The 16,784-nt window shown below is 48.7% G+C and overlaps 1 protein-coding gene across 1 annotated transcript; it reads left to right on the plus strand.

Moving 5' to 3' along the window:
- Positions 1-4: 4 nt before the first annotated feature.
- On the plus strand, positions 5-1,154 carry LOC138685385 (inositol 1,4,5-trisphosphate receptor-interacting protein-like 1). Its single transcript, XM_069783180.1, has one exon. It carries the CDS (start codon positions 46-48, stop codon positions 928-930), a length of 885 nt encoding a protein of 294 aa, XP_069639281.1. The 5' UTR covers positions 5-45; the 3' UTR covers positions 931-1,154.
- The last annotated feature ends 15,630 nt before the right edge of the window (positions 1,155-16,784 follow it).

The following is a 16,784-nucleotide window of genomic DNA, read 5'->3' on the forward strand; positions in this document are numbered from 1 at the left end:
GGCAGCTTGGCATCACAGCAGCGTAAGGAGTACCTGAGCTGGAAGATGACTCAGATCCTGCAGGAGCTGGAGCAGGGGATGCAGGAGCAGAGCAGCTTTGCCTGGGGAACCCTGCTCTTTGCTGCCTTGGAGAAGTGGCAGTTCTGGGCCATTGCTGGAGTCCTGGTCCTGCTCTTCGGGCTCTCCTGGTGGCTCAGGAAAAGGAGCCGTCAGCCAGCCAGCAGTAGCAAGGAGGCCAGCTGCAGGAAGAAGGCGGATAAGGAGGAGCAAAAAGTAAATTCCAGTGTTGCAGTAGATGCGGGCAGAATTTCGGTCAAGCGCCTCCTGGACCTGGAAGAATTGTTCATGATGGTGGATGAGACGGCGGATGAACTTCTCCGTATGTGCCGAAAGGTTTCCAGGAATAGTTTTATGCTGCGACTGAAGCCAGCTGTCAGTGTGAGAAGCACCTTAGAAGGTTGGAGTGTCTGTGAGGATAATGCTGCCTACAACCTGCTCGTGCCCCTGAAGCCCCCCCATGGGCACGCCTTCCACCTGGAGTTGGGCAACAAGGGGGAGATGCCAGCAAGGAGCTCCAGGCTCCACATGGAGCTGGAGCGCACCTGCACGAGGGAGCAGCTGGTGGAGGACATGCTGTGCTTCCTGCACCACCCCAAGGAGGAGCTGAGGAAAAATCAGGGTCCCAGCCTCCTAGGCACCCTCTGCACCGGCCCCCACCTAGACATGGAGAAAACCACCCGCTGGTTCCAAATCTTGGTAAAAGCAGCCTGGGTGGTTTTGCCTCAGTCGAGACACCACCGCTTAACCGTTCTGCCCTCCAGGCGCTCCTGCAAGCTCCGGCTGATGAACGCTTCCAATAGTCCCCTGCTGATTGTCATGACATTTGTGGTGCAGCAAGATGGCTTGGACACCTTGCTGAGCATCAAGTAGGCAGAGGCCAGTGTTACCAGCAGCAGAACCTGGCCAGAGAGCTGGGCTATGGCAGAGGTGCAGTTCTTCAGGCACAGGGCCAGGCCTGAAGTCACTGCCCGGGGAGCTGGTGCTGCAGAACTGAGCACGCTGGACACGGAGAACACGCTCCTCATTTGGCAGTGGCAATCGCTGCCCCAGCTTTCCTACACAGCAAAAGCACATGCTGCAGATTGGGACCTGATGCAGCTGAAGGGGCCATTGCAAGGACCCTTGCGACAGAGATGCCTGTTACCACGGGGACAGCGACCGCCCTCCCCCTCTGAGAGAGTCCATTCCCTCTGGGACATCCACCATGCGCAAAGATGTCCTCATGAGGACAATGCTGTCTACCACCTGCTTGTGGCCCTCCATTCTCTCCTTGGGCACGCCTTCCACCTTGCCATAGTCACCATGGAGGAGATGCGGGTGAGAGAATCCTGCATCTGCATGGGGCTGGAGCGTACCTGCACGAGGGAGTGGCTGGTGGAGAACCTGCTGTGCTTCTTCCACCACCCTGAAGACACACTGAGTAAATACCTGTATCACCCCCCTACCAGGTTATGGTGCTGCCCTCCTCCCACTACTGCAAACTCTGGCTAGCTGACACCTTCAGGAGGCCTGTTTTCATAATGCTGACATTTGGCAGGGAGAAAGGCAACTCAGACATCTTCCTAATCATTTGGTAGGCTGAGGCTGGCTTGACTGGCTTTTGCTTTCTCTCTGATAGGATTGTGTCTTTCAAGTAGCATTTGGTCATCTCATGATATCATATTCATCCTTCATGAGTCCTTAGGATTTTAAGCTATATCTTTGGGGTTTAGATTGTCTTTAGCAGGAAACGTACCACTTAGCGTAGCTAGAGCAAGTATGTGGGAACTGTCTGCCTCCTTCTGTCTGGATATTTATCACACACCCATTTTGGCAATATTTAGGTGCATCGTATTTATATGGTGTTTCATTTTCCCCCTCTTTATGGCAGAGGCCAATAAACATCACAGCCTCTGGCACCCCTCCTTCCCAAGGCACATGCCAAGGCATCTTTGATACTCCCTCTGTTTTAACTCTTGAAATTAGTTTCTGCCCCCAAAGAGGAAAACTGCACTATGCTGGGTAGGAGACCTTTTTTGAACCTGAGGGCTTGTGAGAGACTGAAGGAGTTAACGTCTCAAACATTGTGGTGGGGCAAGTTCTGCGTAAGGACGGACCCTGCCTAACGACGAACCCTGCACAGAGAGGAGCCGCAGGTGAAAAGAAGCGATCGGCCCAGATCAGCAACAGGAGGGGGAGGCCGTGCCGGAGGGTGCACAGCTCCCTGTTCTGACAACGCTGTTCTGATGTGCTGAGCAGGGCAGCTCACCGCACGGCCAAAGACCACACGACGCTCACGCCTGCAGGGAAGACGTTACTCCCCAGAGGACCCCCGAGCCCAACGACCCATTTCCCGAAAGTTCTGAAAGCACAAACTGCACGGGACACCTAATTAGCCTAATGGGTTCGAGTGCCCGCCCGAAGGAGGGGCAAGGAGATGATAAAACGACAGAAACGGAAGCCCCGCGCGCGCCCCTACTGGAACTGGGCCGCGAGGCTGACTGGGCTGGCGAAATCGTTCTCTTTCCCTTCCCTCCGTCTCTCTCTCCTCGTATAACCCCTACACCTCATCCCTTTAAGACATAGAACCGCTGACCAAGTCTGGGGCTAGGAGCGGATCCAGCCGCCCCCGGGCTCTTCTCTGAGGAGGAGTTTAGAAGGCAAGGGGGGGCCGCTCCGAGCCCCTGCCTCAGCGGGAGGGCTCTCCTTCTTCCCCGAGCTGGCGCCTACGGTTGCCGGGGGTTACAGGGGTGGCTGAGGTGGTTTCGCGCCAATTCCCTCTGTGAGAAACCCCGCCACCTGCTGTTAACGCCTCCCAAGGTCAGGCTGCTTCTGCCGCGAATAGCCCGTTCAACTGATCGTTTGGGGTCGTTTCACCTTAATTTAGCCCGAGGGAATTCCGAACTCACCACGACCCCCCCCCCCCCCAGGTCTGTCCAGCCCGGGTCGTGACAGGGCTTTAAAGGTACACTCCAGATGGGTCTTCGTGTGGGAGGAAAGAACTGCTCCGCTGCCAAGTGGCCGTCCATATTACAGACGGAGGGTGTCTCTGGAAAACGCAGCTGCTCTCAGCGGTAGCTCCCACAAATGGTGCTGCAAACCTGCTCACCATCTTGTTGCACGAGGAACGATCCCAGTCAGCCGGTAGAGCTCCTCTGGGCTTTCTGGGTTGGTGTAGATTTTTCTTAGCGTTTGAGTGGACTGGAAGGAACTGCTGTGTTTTGGGAGGGGGATATTGATGGATATAAAGGAAAACAATTCATAGAATCCTAGAATACCAGGTCAGGAGGGAGTTCAAGGATCATCCGGTTAAACCTTGCTTGGCAAAAGCAAGGTTTAGACGAGGTGGCCCAGCACCCTGTCCAGCCAAACCTTAAAAGTATCTTAATCTTAAATGTTGGGGAATCCACCACTTCCCTAGGGAGATTATTCCAATGGCTGACCGTTCTCATTGTGAAAAATTTTCCTTTTCTGTCCAATCAAAGTCTCCCCAGGATTAACCTGTACCCATTACCCCTCATCTTTTCCATGTGACTCCTTGGAAAAAGGGAGTCTCCATCTTCTTTTTAGCCACCCTTTAAATACTAGAACATGGTGATAAGGTCTCCCCTAAGCCTTCTTTTCTCAAGGCTAGACAAACACAATCTTGCCTCATATGGCAGGCTTGTTTCCCCTGGCAGAGTTGCTTTTCCTTTGATTAAGACCCCAGAAGAGAGCCTCCTGTACGTCAGGTTTCTCAGGCCACTCATCCTGCCCCTGGACTGGTGTTCCCTCTGGGCTCCCAAACACCCACAATGTCCCCTGGAAACTCCCCGGACCACAAGTGCTGGGCAGGAGCCTCCAGCAAGATGGTTTGGTCCTCTTGTTCCCCCTCCAGCCTTTGTCAGTTACATCCCATTAGGGCTCTTTGCCCTGGTCTTTGATTTTTCACAGTCCTAATTCTCATGGTAATTCTCACACATCTTGCCTACCCTTGCAGCCTTGGCCACCCATACCTGTCACTGGGTGACTGCATCACGCTGTCAGGGATGAGGTTCATAGGCACTGCCCTGAGGTCCCAGTCCTCCAAATATGTTGAATCACCACCCTTGCACTCGAGGAGTTGACTGAGCTCTCAGCACTGACATGGGCAATTTGTTCTTCCTCTGGTCTCTCCACGTGAGCTCTTGGGGAAAAGCAGCTTCCCTCCTTCGGTGTCTGAGCGTACTGTACGTATTCCAGCTGGGCTGGCTTCTAGCTGTGGTAGCACCCCACAGGGGTGAGTCTCTGCCCAATGGGCTCCCTGGCACATCCCCTTGTATCGCTACCACTTCCCCCAGCGTGACCTTGTGTGCCAGCATCCCTCAGCACATCCCCTTGCCCAGGCACTGCTTCACCCACCAGAGGACAGAAACGGGGCTGAAATGGCTGGCCATCAGCCCTCCTTAAAGATGCTGCTCTTTGGCTGGGGCACCCTGCTCACTACACACAGTGAGGCTCGAGCAGTATCACAAGTCTTGCCCAGGAATCAAGTCCTACCTGATTCCTGCCCAGTTGGGGAAGGCAGGCACTGCACTCACAGGGCTTCACCTTTAACAAAGCAGCCAGACTTTGTGCGTAACTGCCAGGGCAATAGCTCAGTTAAACAGAGGTCTTGTTTCACAATGTCAAGTAGGGTTAATACATTACGAGGCTCATTGGCTTGATAACATAGATGGAGGGAAGGAAACAGCATCTCATCTTGTTGCTTGATAGACAAGGAGGAAAGTCCTGGGATAGACAGGATGTGAAAGTCTCCCCGGTCTCTGTTCTTGTCCTTCTCTTTGGGATATTTGTTATATTGTTGCACTATGCGCCTTAATACAGCAATACTGATAGCATATTTCCATACATTCTGTTGGTATGTCTAAATATTTTGATGGTTTTAATATTTTGTACCAGCTGTGGAAACTGGTCTGCTGCTAGGTGACTGTAAAAGTGAGATTTGGTAAATAATTATTAGAAATCTTATACTAACACTATGATTGAAACCATAGACAAAATTATAGCCAGCAATTAACTAGTAGAGGTAGTTACTTGTAAGTTTTGCAGTTCTTTGCTCTTATGACTAGGTGTTCCTGTATGCTAGATGAGAACAATGCTGAAACTGACCACATGTGATTGAAGTTGCCTTAAGCTTCAAGATCAAAGAACAAGGACAAGAATAAAGACTTCAAGGACAGCCAGCAAGAACTTCAAATGGGTCAGTGGTCGCAAAAGCAGCCCTTCGACTCAAATGGATCCTTTATTACGCATGATCGGATGTAGGCAGTACTATGATAATCAGTTGCAATTATTTTTTATGTAAATGTATACTAATCTGATTAATATGCAATTAGTTATTCTATATAACCTGTTAGTGCTAAAGTTGTGATATGCACGCTAGGTGGAACTATCCCCCGTGCATCCAGCGCTGCAAAAAAGAATGCCTGCTTTCTAAAACTCCAAAACGAGTCTTAGAGAGTTTCTTCAACCGGCTTTTCGGTATCAATACTTTGTAACGAGAGCTCCTTTCAGGTTAGAACCCTAGCCATGAATGGCCTCTAGCTGGAGCCAGAGACTTATGTATTCCACTATGGTCCTGAAAAAGCGTAACAAGCAAATGGCTAAAGACATTCTTGCCCTCTCCAAAACATCAATCTTCCATTGTCCATAGTTGGTTCCTAGTCTTGTTAAAGCAATGAGAGCTGGGCAAGAGAGAGAAACAGCCATTTCCAAATGTTTGCCTACCCCAAATCACACCTACTGTGGAACAAAGGATGGGAATTGCCCATAAAGTACTTGCTGAGTTTCTTTCCTCCTCTTTAGCAGCTGTTTCTTTTGTATGGTGGTCCTTTCTCTTGTGTTGGTGATGCAAAATGCAAGAAAACAAGTAGAGCCATCAATCAGAACACAAGTTAGGTCACTGCAAAGATCAGGGGTTAATCCATTAATCCATTGCAAAGGACAGGGTAGAGTGAAACACTGTGTCAAGCGTGGAGCACTGTAGCAGGCCACAGCAGCAGTGGCATGAAAGACCTGGCTGCCCCAGCACAAGGAAGGAGTAAAGAATACACGTGTGCTGCCAGGGGCTTTTGGTCACCACTGAGCCAGTCCCACTGGAGGTGCGGTTGGCAGCAAGGACAAACTTGAACGAGACTGAGGTCTCCAGAGTTTAGCAGGGCGGTAAAGCTGAATCGTGGCCTGAGTGCAACCACTGTGGCTCAAACTCCTCCTGTGCAAGCAGGATACAGCAGTACCCCTCATGGTGCTATACAGAGTTGTCCACAGCACCTGCTGCCTGTGGGCACTGGCATCTCCTCAGGGTTAAGTTCTGGCTAAAGCATCACCTCAGAGGAGAGTACGTCTTTGTATTTCTGTGGGAGACTATTGAAACCAGTGGCTGATGACACTGCTGAAGCTTTCCCAATGAGTTTGGCAAGCTGTGGGTGAGAGCTAGAGGCATGATGGGGAGTAGGTTTTCACCAAAATAGTGTTTCGTAGAGTCATTTCATAAAGTCATTAGTAGCAACTTCACTCTGATGCTAGAGCTTACGCAGCTACTTTTCCATGCGCTCTCCTCATCTTGATTTCTACCCTCACTCTTGGGACAGGAGAACAGGCTTTGGTGGGGTCAGAGATAGTGGGAAAGCCTCATGCCAGGGGGTGATGGGTTAGTTTATTTCTGCCAGGGCTCGACCTTCCTCCAGAAAAGGCTGTGATCCCTGTAGTCCCTATTCACGTGCTTTGACTGCTCTGAGATGAGTTACGAGCTGCAAGAGATGTTTGGCAAGCTGAAGGCAGATCACAGAAAGCACAGATCTAAAAACAGGGTGAGTGATTAAATGGATAAAGTCTCTTAGCCACATCAATCACAGACTGTGTTTGCCAAGCAGATTAAAATGACATGTACACAAAATGCTGGTAGAGAATGGTGGAAAAGTTGCTATTTCCAAACAACATGCTTCCTGGAATCATGCATGTTTCACATAACAATTAATGGAAACTGGTGTGCAAGTGTTATGACCCTGTATTGTTTCAATATTGTTTATCACACAATAGAGTTACTACAATATTACTATTGTGTATAATTATGTATTATTAAAATTATTACAGTATTATTTCAATATTTCTTACATGGGGTAATGCTTTGACAAGCTGGCCATGGAAGCAGAGGAAGACAGAAACATCCCAGGCATAAAGGAGACTTGATTTGCTGAAGTCCCTTTTGATTTCCACCCTGCCATCCTGCTGCAGCCCTCCGAACTGTTGGCAGGAAGAATGTGGGGCAGGACGAATGTGGGGCAGGACATAGCCCAGATGCTGGCAGCTGTAAGTTGACTCAAGCCATACAGATGAGTCTTCCAGATAGGCTAGGGCATGATTTGGGGAATGGTGCTGGCAGCTAACCTGCTAGCAATACGCTGCAGCTCAGTTACCCTGTTGCACAACCTTGCCTGCTTTCAGGTTAAAGCTGGGGGGGGTCAGCTGGTCTCCCACCTCCTGAGCACAAGCTGGAGAGAGAGAATGGGTGTTACCCACTAAAACGCTTAAAATCACACACCATAACAGAGGAAAGAGAGGGGCAGAGGCACCTTTTTGAGACTCATCTAAGCAGGACTGAGAGCGGAAATGTCAAATCCAGACTTCCAACACTGTCAATGCCACAGGTCCTATTGTCAAAAAAAAAAAAAACCCAAAGAAAAAACAAAAGCCAAGCCCAACAAATGTTAATAAATATTTGCAATTTCTGAGATTTATGGCTGTGAAAAGCTGCTGCGCACTGCTAATGGCCTCTTCCCTGCACGCTCCTCTTCCTCGCCTGGCTCAGGAGTCTGCAAAGGCAGCAGGAGGAATCCACCTGTGTCTTCCCTGCCAGGCAGGCAGGAGGCTGAAGGAGTGCCGGAGACTGCTTGGGGAAAGGACGTTGGACCTGCAGCAGCACAGGTAATGCTCGTTCCAGCCTTGCTCTGTGATAGAGGACTCAGATTTCTCTGTAATGAGGACCTTTGGCTCCACAGTATATGTTTTGTCAAGTTGTTCTCCTGTCATTAGCAGCGACTTCTCTTTAGCAGTGGAACAAATGAAACGCTTGGGCCTGGAGGATGGGGATTTTGGCTCAGTCCCTAATAAATAATGTCCCTATCATTTCTCCTGCCTCCTCAGCTATAGGTCTGAGCTGGTCCTGCAGCACACGGTGCCCTTTGCTGTTGCTCTGATGTGTCTAAATACTCACAGTTGCTAATATGGAGGGGTGTTCACTGCTGAGTGATTTCAGAGCTGTTCACCAGTGCCTGAGTGTGAGATTTGGGTGGGGGTCTCTGATTAGCTCAGCCGTGGGGCTTCTTGGATCACCCAGGTTAGGGCCCATCCCCCAGGCGACCCTCAGCTGGAGAAAATGGACATGTTGAGAGCAGAGAGAGGACATAGAAGGCACATCTATATAGCAGGGTGGGTATGAGGATCTTATACAGGCACTTCTCACAGGCGCTTTGGTTGATTTTGGCAGCAGTGCTCAGCATCTGCTGTGGTTCATGGCAGCTGCAGCTGGCACTGCTCTGGTCCATGCTCCCACTGCTGCAAATGGGAAAGCTCCTGTGGGTTTATTTAGGCTCTTGTCTGTGCTGAGGCACCAGGTGAGACAAAACACCCTTAGGGTGCCCTGTGCTGTTAGCAGGAGAGCTGGTGAAAGTCAGCCTACCCCACGTATGAGCCAACCTTCCCCTATGAGGCTCCCAAGATAGAAAAGCAGAAAACTGTAGCCTAAGCTGTATTGTTGCATCAGCAGCTTGTTGAGCTTGCCTGTCCTCTGTTGTCCTTCATGCTGGTATAAATCTGATGTGCTTTAATAAGGAATTAGGGGTTTGCCCAAACTGGGGCCTTGCTGAATGCAAAGACCAAGGAAGGGCTCTCACTTGTGCTGGCAGTTGGCAGTCCCATGGAAGGTGACAGAGCAAGTGGGGATTTCTTGGGTGCAGGGACCCCATCTGCAAATTCTGGCTTTTCAGGTTAGCAAAATTAATGCTGACATCCCAGGACATTCCAGCACTTAATTTCACCCCAAACCCTGAAATTTTGTGCAAGAAAAATTCAGATTTTTCCTTCTGCTTTTATAGTGATGGATTCCATTGTTTCATGTATTTAGTAGAAAAGTTCTCACATGGAAACACTTTTTGGCAGCCTGAATCCCCCCCCCCAAACACACACTTTTGCACAGGGTCATGGGAACTGTAGTCCAAGAACATCACCTCCCCCTTCTTTGTGATGAGCTGGCTTCCCAGCCCAAACCTCCTCTCCCACCATACTCCAAAAGTCAGGCAGTTCCCATACTGCATCACAAAACTTTAGCAGCGGGATATTTTTAGGACATGCAGCCTTCCAAAGTGTCCTGCCCCTAAGAAGGGGCTTGAACTCTGGAAGGTGGCTCTTGCAAGGCAGATGCATCATGGGGAAATACTGTCAGATGATCTTAAGCTCTTTTAAAACTGAAATGTGTCACACTCAGTGGCACATTCTGGTTTAGAGCTAAGTGACTGAAACAGAACAGCTAAATGTGGCTTTCCCTAATGCAAATGGGAAATATTTTAGAAAAAGGAAGATTTTTTTTTTTTTAAAACTACACCTTCCAGAGAGAACCCTTTTGATGGGATATGCCTGACTTAATTCCAGCTTGCTTTGATGCAGTGCAGCTGCAGACCTGGGATGGAGGTTGCTGTGCACCGCCTGTTTTCCTGGAGAAACTCTTCCCCGAGAATGGGGGGACCTTTGCACAACTGCAATGGCCCAGAGCATCAGCGCCTGAGTTCAGCATTCCATTCTTAGTCTGCCTGTTGTAAAAAATCAAACTCCCAAGTGCCTGAAGCTTGTTCCCAGCCAGCCTGAGCTGGTGGCTTCAGAGGGTGACTGCCCAGCTACGCCAGCCAGCTGGGAATTTGCTCCTCTGACTGCCACATGTTTCTCCATGTCTCAGAGGCGCGAGTCTTTCTAGACACGTCGTTAAAGTAGTTGTGGGTCGGACACAGACCCTACAGTGTATGGCACTAAGCAAATGCTAAGTGCAGGGTTGTAAGGTATTTAACTTTCAGTCAGTCATAAATTAGCTTTATTAAATCTGTGCTGTAAAAACACTAGTGGTTTTCTAACAAAATGTAATGTTCATTCCCCCAGACTCCACCCTCTAAATAAGGAGCTCCAGAGACCCCGTCCTGACTTTCCCATTGCCTCCGCACACAGTGGTTTTGGCTAAACAAATGCAGCACTCTTCCCCAGGGTGGTGAGATAGGAGCCCCCCTCCTCATTTCAGCTAAATTCTCACTGCCAGACAGATTTTCAGCTCCCTCCTTTGGCCCAGAGCATCCACGTGTGTTTGTGTTTTGTGACTTTGAAGTAAAAAGGCTTACTTTATTAACAGCCAATAGACACTTCAAAGCAAAAATGTGGTTGAGAAATTAATCATTCTGCACCTCCAAACTGATATTTTTTATGGCTCTGTAACTAAGACAGAAATGAACCAAAAGCTAAATGCATGAATCACTCTTTTAAAATAAAGTCAGGGCTTCAATGACTATGGTATGTGTACCGGTAAAATTAAATGCAGGGAAATCTGATTTTCTTCATTAAAAGATAATATTAAAGTAACATGTTGGTCCTTAGCATCTCAATGGCCTGGGGAAAGTGTTTCCGTTTAGCAGAAAAGGTCTTGTCCGATAATACTTTCCCAGATTACTGAAAAGATTTTGTTTCCCACTCTTCCTATTTATTTTTTTTTTTGTCTAAAAATCCAAATTAACTTCCTCTGAGGAAATGCCTACTTTCTGTGTTTACCAGGGCAAAGGTGGCCATTGTCTGCGGAAAATGGCTCTGATGGGAATGCGAATGCAGGGACAGGGCATTAACATTTGCTGAGTTGGGTTACAAGTGGGATGGAGTTTCACCTGAGGGATTACATTCATAGATTCTTGGTGGATTTTCCACAGTTCCTCCCAGTGCACAATTTGCTGGGAGGAAAATGTGGCCAGCTTCAGCTGCAACACCAAGGGTGCATTTTTAAAAAAACACTGCCGCCAGTTGCTGCTCTGGGAGCTGGTTCCCAGCAGCTCCTGGGAAGAGGACGAGGTGCTCTCTGCCTGATCCCGTGCCCACAGCCTCTGCGATTACGAGCTGCCAGCAAATGGAGCGCACTTCACAGGTGAGACTGTCGCCAGAGGAGCCCCCACAATAACCCTGCCATGTTTTCTCAGCCCATCTGCTTGCTTTGGGGCCTGGTTGAGCAAGGATGATGCTTTCTGCATGGCCATGCAGTCTGCATTGTTCTCAGTCCCCTTCACCTCCTTCTAGGTTATTGTCACTGTGTTATAACTCTGTTTCTACTAATGAGTATGTTCTGGTTTTTCCTCAAACCATAGAGCACCAAAAATCTCAGCAGGCAGACCAGCTTTGTCTTTTTGCTAAATTCTTTGTACACAAGATATGCTTTTCCCCAAGAGCTGGAAAGGCTCAGTTTCCCATAATAAACACTTGTCTAATGCACTGAAGTGTCTTGGAATACTTTTATTTTCTGTCCTCTTGTGCTTTATTTTCAAAAGCACAAAATCTCTGACTAGAAATAAATTACAGCTTCGCAGTGCAGGGATAAAGCGCCTGGACAAAAATGTTGCAGTGATATGAAAGGGAAATTCAAACGTCAACATCAAATCCTTAGACACCTTTGAAAGAGTTTCCTGTTTTTCCAATCCTTTAGGGCCAGGCGGTGAGTTCATGCAGAGCTTGCTCAGAACTTACTTACATGAGTAGGCCAGCTCATGGTGGGGATGGCATATCTGCTAGCGGCACCTCGCTGCTGCGGACGACCAACAGAATTTACAGCAGAAACCCACCCAAAAGCAGGCCTCTTGTTTCAAATCACGTGCCAAAAATGGGCAAGAGCTTCAAACACGTCAGCTTCCAGAAGATGGGTCTGCCCTTCCTCTCAGCATCAGCCTGCCTGTTTCAGGGGACATTTGCAGTGCACAGAGCTGCTCACTCATCATGCTTAGCAAAAGACTTTGGTACAGAGCTTGGTTTCACGCGATGTTCCTTCCCTAGTCCACAAAGCACTGTGGTGTGTTTGCATGTGTTGCTGCTTTGCAGCTGAGCTGAGCAAGATGGTCACGTCAGCCCAAAGAGAGATTAACTGATCGTTGAGGAATTTCTTTATCTCCATGCTGTGTAAATAGAGATTAGAGACAGAACATTTTTCTTACAGCTGCAAGCCACTTCTGCAAACAGGAGGGAATACGGTGCTAGGCAGCATTACACATAGCTAGCTTCAGGAGTGTTGTTGCAAAACAGGAGGACGTGGACTCATCATAGCATCCAGGTAAAGTAAGAATGGGCAGTGCTGCTCTGCCTGCAGTGCATTCCTCCATTGGCAATGCCTTGTGGACCACCAAGCCCACATAGCTGTGTTTGTGTTAGTCCCAGCTGAGCCTCACCCCAGCAGTGACATGCTCCTTGGAGGGCAGTGTTTGTCCCCTAGGTGAAGGTCTCTGCAGGCAGTGGAGTGGCAGGAGCCCTGAGGAGGTCCCTGATATACAGATGAGATCAAACAGGAGTTCAGGTTGTGCTGGAAGTTTAGTATATTTGAAGTGTCAGTTCTGATTGCTTTCTGCGATAAATTGCTTTCATTTGAGGGGATGGCTAATTCTGTGCACCAGGCCTTGAATACCGATCGGAAGAGGCGAGTTGTGTGTGATACAGGAGAGTATATAGTGTGGCTTCCTATATTTCAGTGGCTGCCTCCTTCCTTGCAAGCAGGCCTTGAAAAGCATACAAAGCAGAGTAAAAATAAACTAGTATTCATCACTGGTAATGAAAAACTACTCCTATCCCAAAAGAGAGAAGAGTAACATTTTCCACAGTTTGAGGCGTGGGCATTTGACAGAGCGGGTCCTGCTACGTGCTTGGATGGCACCCAGCCCATGTCTCATCGCTGTTTACTATGTAAATATTGATTTCCCAATGGAAACAACTGTTGTACAGTACAGCCAGAGTTAAAGAACTGCTCTGAAAAAAAAAAACCCCACACGCATGCCTCACTTCTGCAGCATTCCTGAGACAAGGCTGTATTTTTATCATCTGCAAAACCAGCTACATCTGCTGTGCCGAGCTATAACTGGAATCCCGACTCCCTCATTACGACCTCCGTCAGAGAAGCAAGCCAACTTCTCTGGGGTATAATTTAAATTCTACCCAGTTCTATGGCTTTCCCAAGAAAAAGATAACACCCTGGTGCATGAAGTTGGATGACAGACTAGCCCGGCTCAGCTGTTGCAAGAGGACTTGCTGTATGCATAACTTAATCTTTCCTAAAAGTCACTCTGGGCCACAGGCATCCATTGCTGCTATAGATGAACCCTGTTAAAAAACATCTCCCACATTTTAGCCTCTTCCTGCACACAGCAGCTTTGAAGTAACGAGCTTTCTCCCTCCACCTGCCTCTGCTGGGCTTGAGTTTGCTACTCTCTTGGGTACTGAGCAAAAGCTGCCCTCCTGCAGCGCTCAGGCCACCCAAAGGGAGTGGGATCTCCTGCACAGCTCCCAGCTGTCTGCAAGTCTGCCAGAAATGCTTGGCTTCCTCCACTCCCTCCGCCGGAGCTCTTGTGTTGCAGAGCTGCTCCCAAAACGCCTCACAGGCCGGGGCTGGATGCCCTTGCTGTCACAGTTATCTGGGTTTTTGCTCAACTGGTCTGAAGAGCTTCAAAATCTCCAGAAGGAGGGCAAGGCTCTGAGTCAGACTTAAGCCCAAGTCCTCTGCATGCTCAATAAGGGACGCATCAATCCACGGTGGAAAAACTGCAGCAACTCCCCGAGGGTCCTCTCTTACCGCTCATCACGGGAGGTTGCTCTCCTGCCAGGGTGTCCTAACATCAAATACATGAATAATATGCTCCTTTTGTAGCATATTTCATTTAGGAAGATAATTTCTGCACCCTCTGACTTCAAAGGGAAATACCTGAAAACAGGGAAATAAGGCCAACACTGGGCTTTGCTGGTCCAATGAGGCCTGCTAGCAGGAGAAATGTTTCTCAGTTTTGTCGCATCTGTTAACGGGATTCAATTAAGCTGCCAGAAATGATAAGCATTTAGAGGGACATCAGCCATCACTCCTCACTACCAGACAAAATCTTTGTCATGTCAGCGGTCATAAATCACAGTGGTTGTATTTGGGATGTGTTATGCACTGTAACTCATCACCAGGGCTTAATTCAACTTCCCTCAGGGCACCATTGTAACTGGTAGGCCAAGGCAAATATCTTGTGTCGTTGGTACACAGGAAAGGAGTATTTGGGGGTATACCAATTATGTCTGTTTTCACTGAATAAAAACAAAACAACGGTTCCTTCTAAAACAGATTGAAGATTGCAAGTGGGAGATTGGTCAAAAACCAGATTTTCCATTCCTAGGAAAAAGTCAAGTTCTTTAAACAATTAGTTTGAGACCAAATCAGGGCAAGAAAAGGGAAAATATTCCTGGTTTTCACAGAACAGTATTTGTCACAATTCTGGGCATGTTTAAACCTTCCAGCCATGCTTAGTTTGCAGCATACAAGCTGTTCATTGCAATGCTGGTCCAAGGGGCTTTTGCCCCTGTTTTTTGCCCAGGCTTAGGCAATCTCTCTCACAATGCACCCAAGTAAAAAGCAACTCAGGTGGACACAGATTAACATCAAACTCACAGCAGCTAAAAGCAACTGGCCAAACTGAAACAGTGAAGCCTGGAATGACCAAATGGGGAAGAAAAATGTTTTATTTTCAGGTTAAGATAAAGAATGGGAAAATGTCAGCAAAACTGGCATCATCTTGTAGGATGTATCTGTTTGCAGCAACAGGCATTTCCCTCACAGATACCTTTCAGCAGGAAGTGCTTGACCAGCTGTAGGAGAAAGCAAGCTCCAGCTAATGCCCAGCACAAATGTGCAAGCCTGGCACTCCACCATTTCAAGTCATCCTTGAGGTCTGCATTGCACAGAGCCCAACAGGCTCCGCTTGGGACCCAGGAGAGCATCATAAGCAATGATGGATACATAGAGACCAAAGGGGCATCTCCTTCCACCCAGGGTGCCTAGGGATTTAGGAGCAGAGGCAAATGGTGGATGGACATGGACAGACAGAAAAGCACAAGGACACAAAAGAGTTTACTCTCTGTGAGGGTACAGCCTCAATGCCTTGGGTGCTGCTACTAGCTGTGATCTCTGTAGCCATCACTGCAGATGATCCATGGGCAGGTCTCAAAGTGGCTGATGAGATGTTAATGGGAAGCGTGAGGGGAAGCACAGGAGAAAACAGGAAGGCAGTGGAATGAAAGCGGAGCAAGACGATTACCATTGACCAAATCCGTGCTTGGCCAGGAGACCTTCTGCTGGGCCATGGAGATGAAGCAAGAAGCTATGACGTGCTGGGGATTGCTGAGCTGGCAGATAGCTGCAGAGAGATGAGGTAGCTGAGTAAAGTGGTAGGGTGGGAAACACCATCTCCCCATGCAGCATTTGGGAAGATGCACTTGTGCTGAGGATGACACAGGTCCAGGTGGGGACTTTTTTGCATGGATGGATTCGCAAACAGATGCTGCAAGGAAGGAAGTGGGTGCCTTGGGCTGAGCTGGGGAAGTCTCGCCAAGGACGCTCTGGTGCAGTGAGCCTCAGATTTCCTCAACATCCTCCTGGTGGGGGTTGTCTGCCACCTTTTGAATTTCCCAAATTGCCAGACACTTTTCAAACCTCTTTCTGGGGAGGCCAAACTATGACCCACTCACAGGTGCCTTTTTTTTTTTTTTTTCCCCCTAGCCTCCTAAGGGCCTGGTTGCAAATTGCTTCCTGAAGTCAGACTCCTTCCTTGCATACTGGCAAGCCAAAACAGTCACCCCAAGCTGATAGAGGCTCTGGAAAATGTTGGTTCACGCTCGGCTCTTTCAGCGCCCTGCACCAGGCACAGGAGGCGTTTCGGTCCTTGTGCTTCATTTCAACACCGTCAATATTGACCTTTTCTTTCCTTAATGAGAAGGGATTCAGGGAGGTAGGAGGGACAGGAAAGGAGATTTGTTCTTTGCTCTTGCTTTGTGAGCTGAGCAGAGGAAAGAGACACTGGGGGCTCGGCTGGCTGGTGGTTATTTGCTGCTTCGTCCCTCTGCCAAGGCGTTTCGCTCGCCTCCGTGCTCCCATTCCAGCAACCAGTTTGGGGAACACAGCACCGGTTCTTCTTCACCGGCAGGCAAGCACATGAAAAACTGGGTAGCCAATGTGCAAACTACATTACCTCAGTGGACGGTTTACCTTGACATTGCTTGAAAATAGAAGTGCTGGGTTGGGAGGGTTTTGCTGCTTTCTGCATTGCAGGAAGGGGCTTTGCCACAAGGCAGAGGAGAGGCCACATTGAAAATCAGCTGCTCTTTGGGGTTTTTTTCCTCCGCAGTCTGTGGATCACATAATGGGTGCCCAGCAATGGCAGTCTCAAAGAGTCCTCTGCTAAAAGCAATGAGGTCAGGTCAGAAAGAGCTTGCCCCTGGGCACTGAAATGACTACTCCTACCTATACTGCCCATGTCCAAAGGTTTAATTTGGGTCTTTAGGAAGTGGGTGTCTTTCTAAATTCCTGGTTTTGGAGTCAGGCAATTGTGTTACAGGTTTTAACTTTTGCAGAAGGGGTTGTTTCTGCCGCTACATGTGCAGGGAAAAAAGGCCAAGACATGTCCTGAAAGCACAGAACCCAATGA

Source organism: Haliaeetus albicilla, chromosome 5 (genome assembly GCF_947461875.1).
Source record: "Haliaeetus albicilla chromosome 5, bHalAlb1.1, whole genome shotgun sequence".
NCBI classification, from domain to species: Eukaryota; Metazoa; Chordata; class Aves; order Accipitriformes; family Accipitridae; genus Haliaeetus; species Haliaeetus albicilla.

Excerpts from the sequence above, each read along its gene's own strand:
- LOC138685385 (XM_069783180.1), top strand. The coding sequence starts at position 46 with ATGACTCAGATCCTGCAGGAGCTGGAGCAGGGGATGCAGGAGCAGAGC.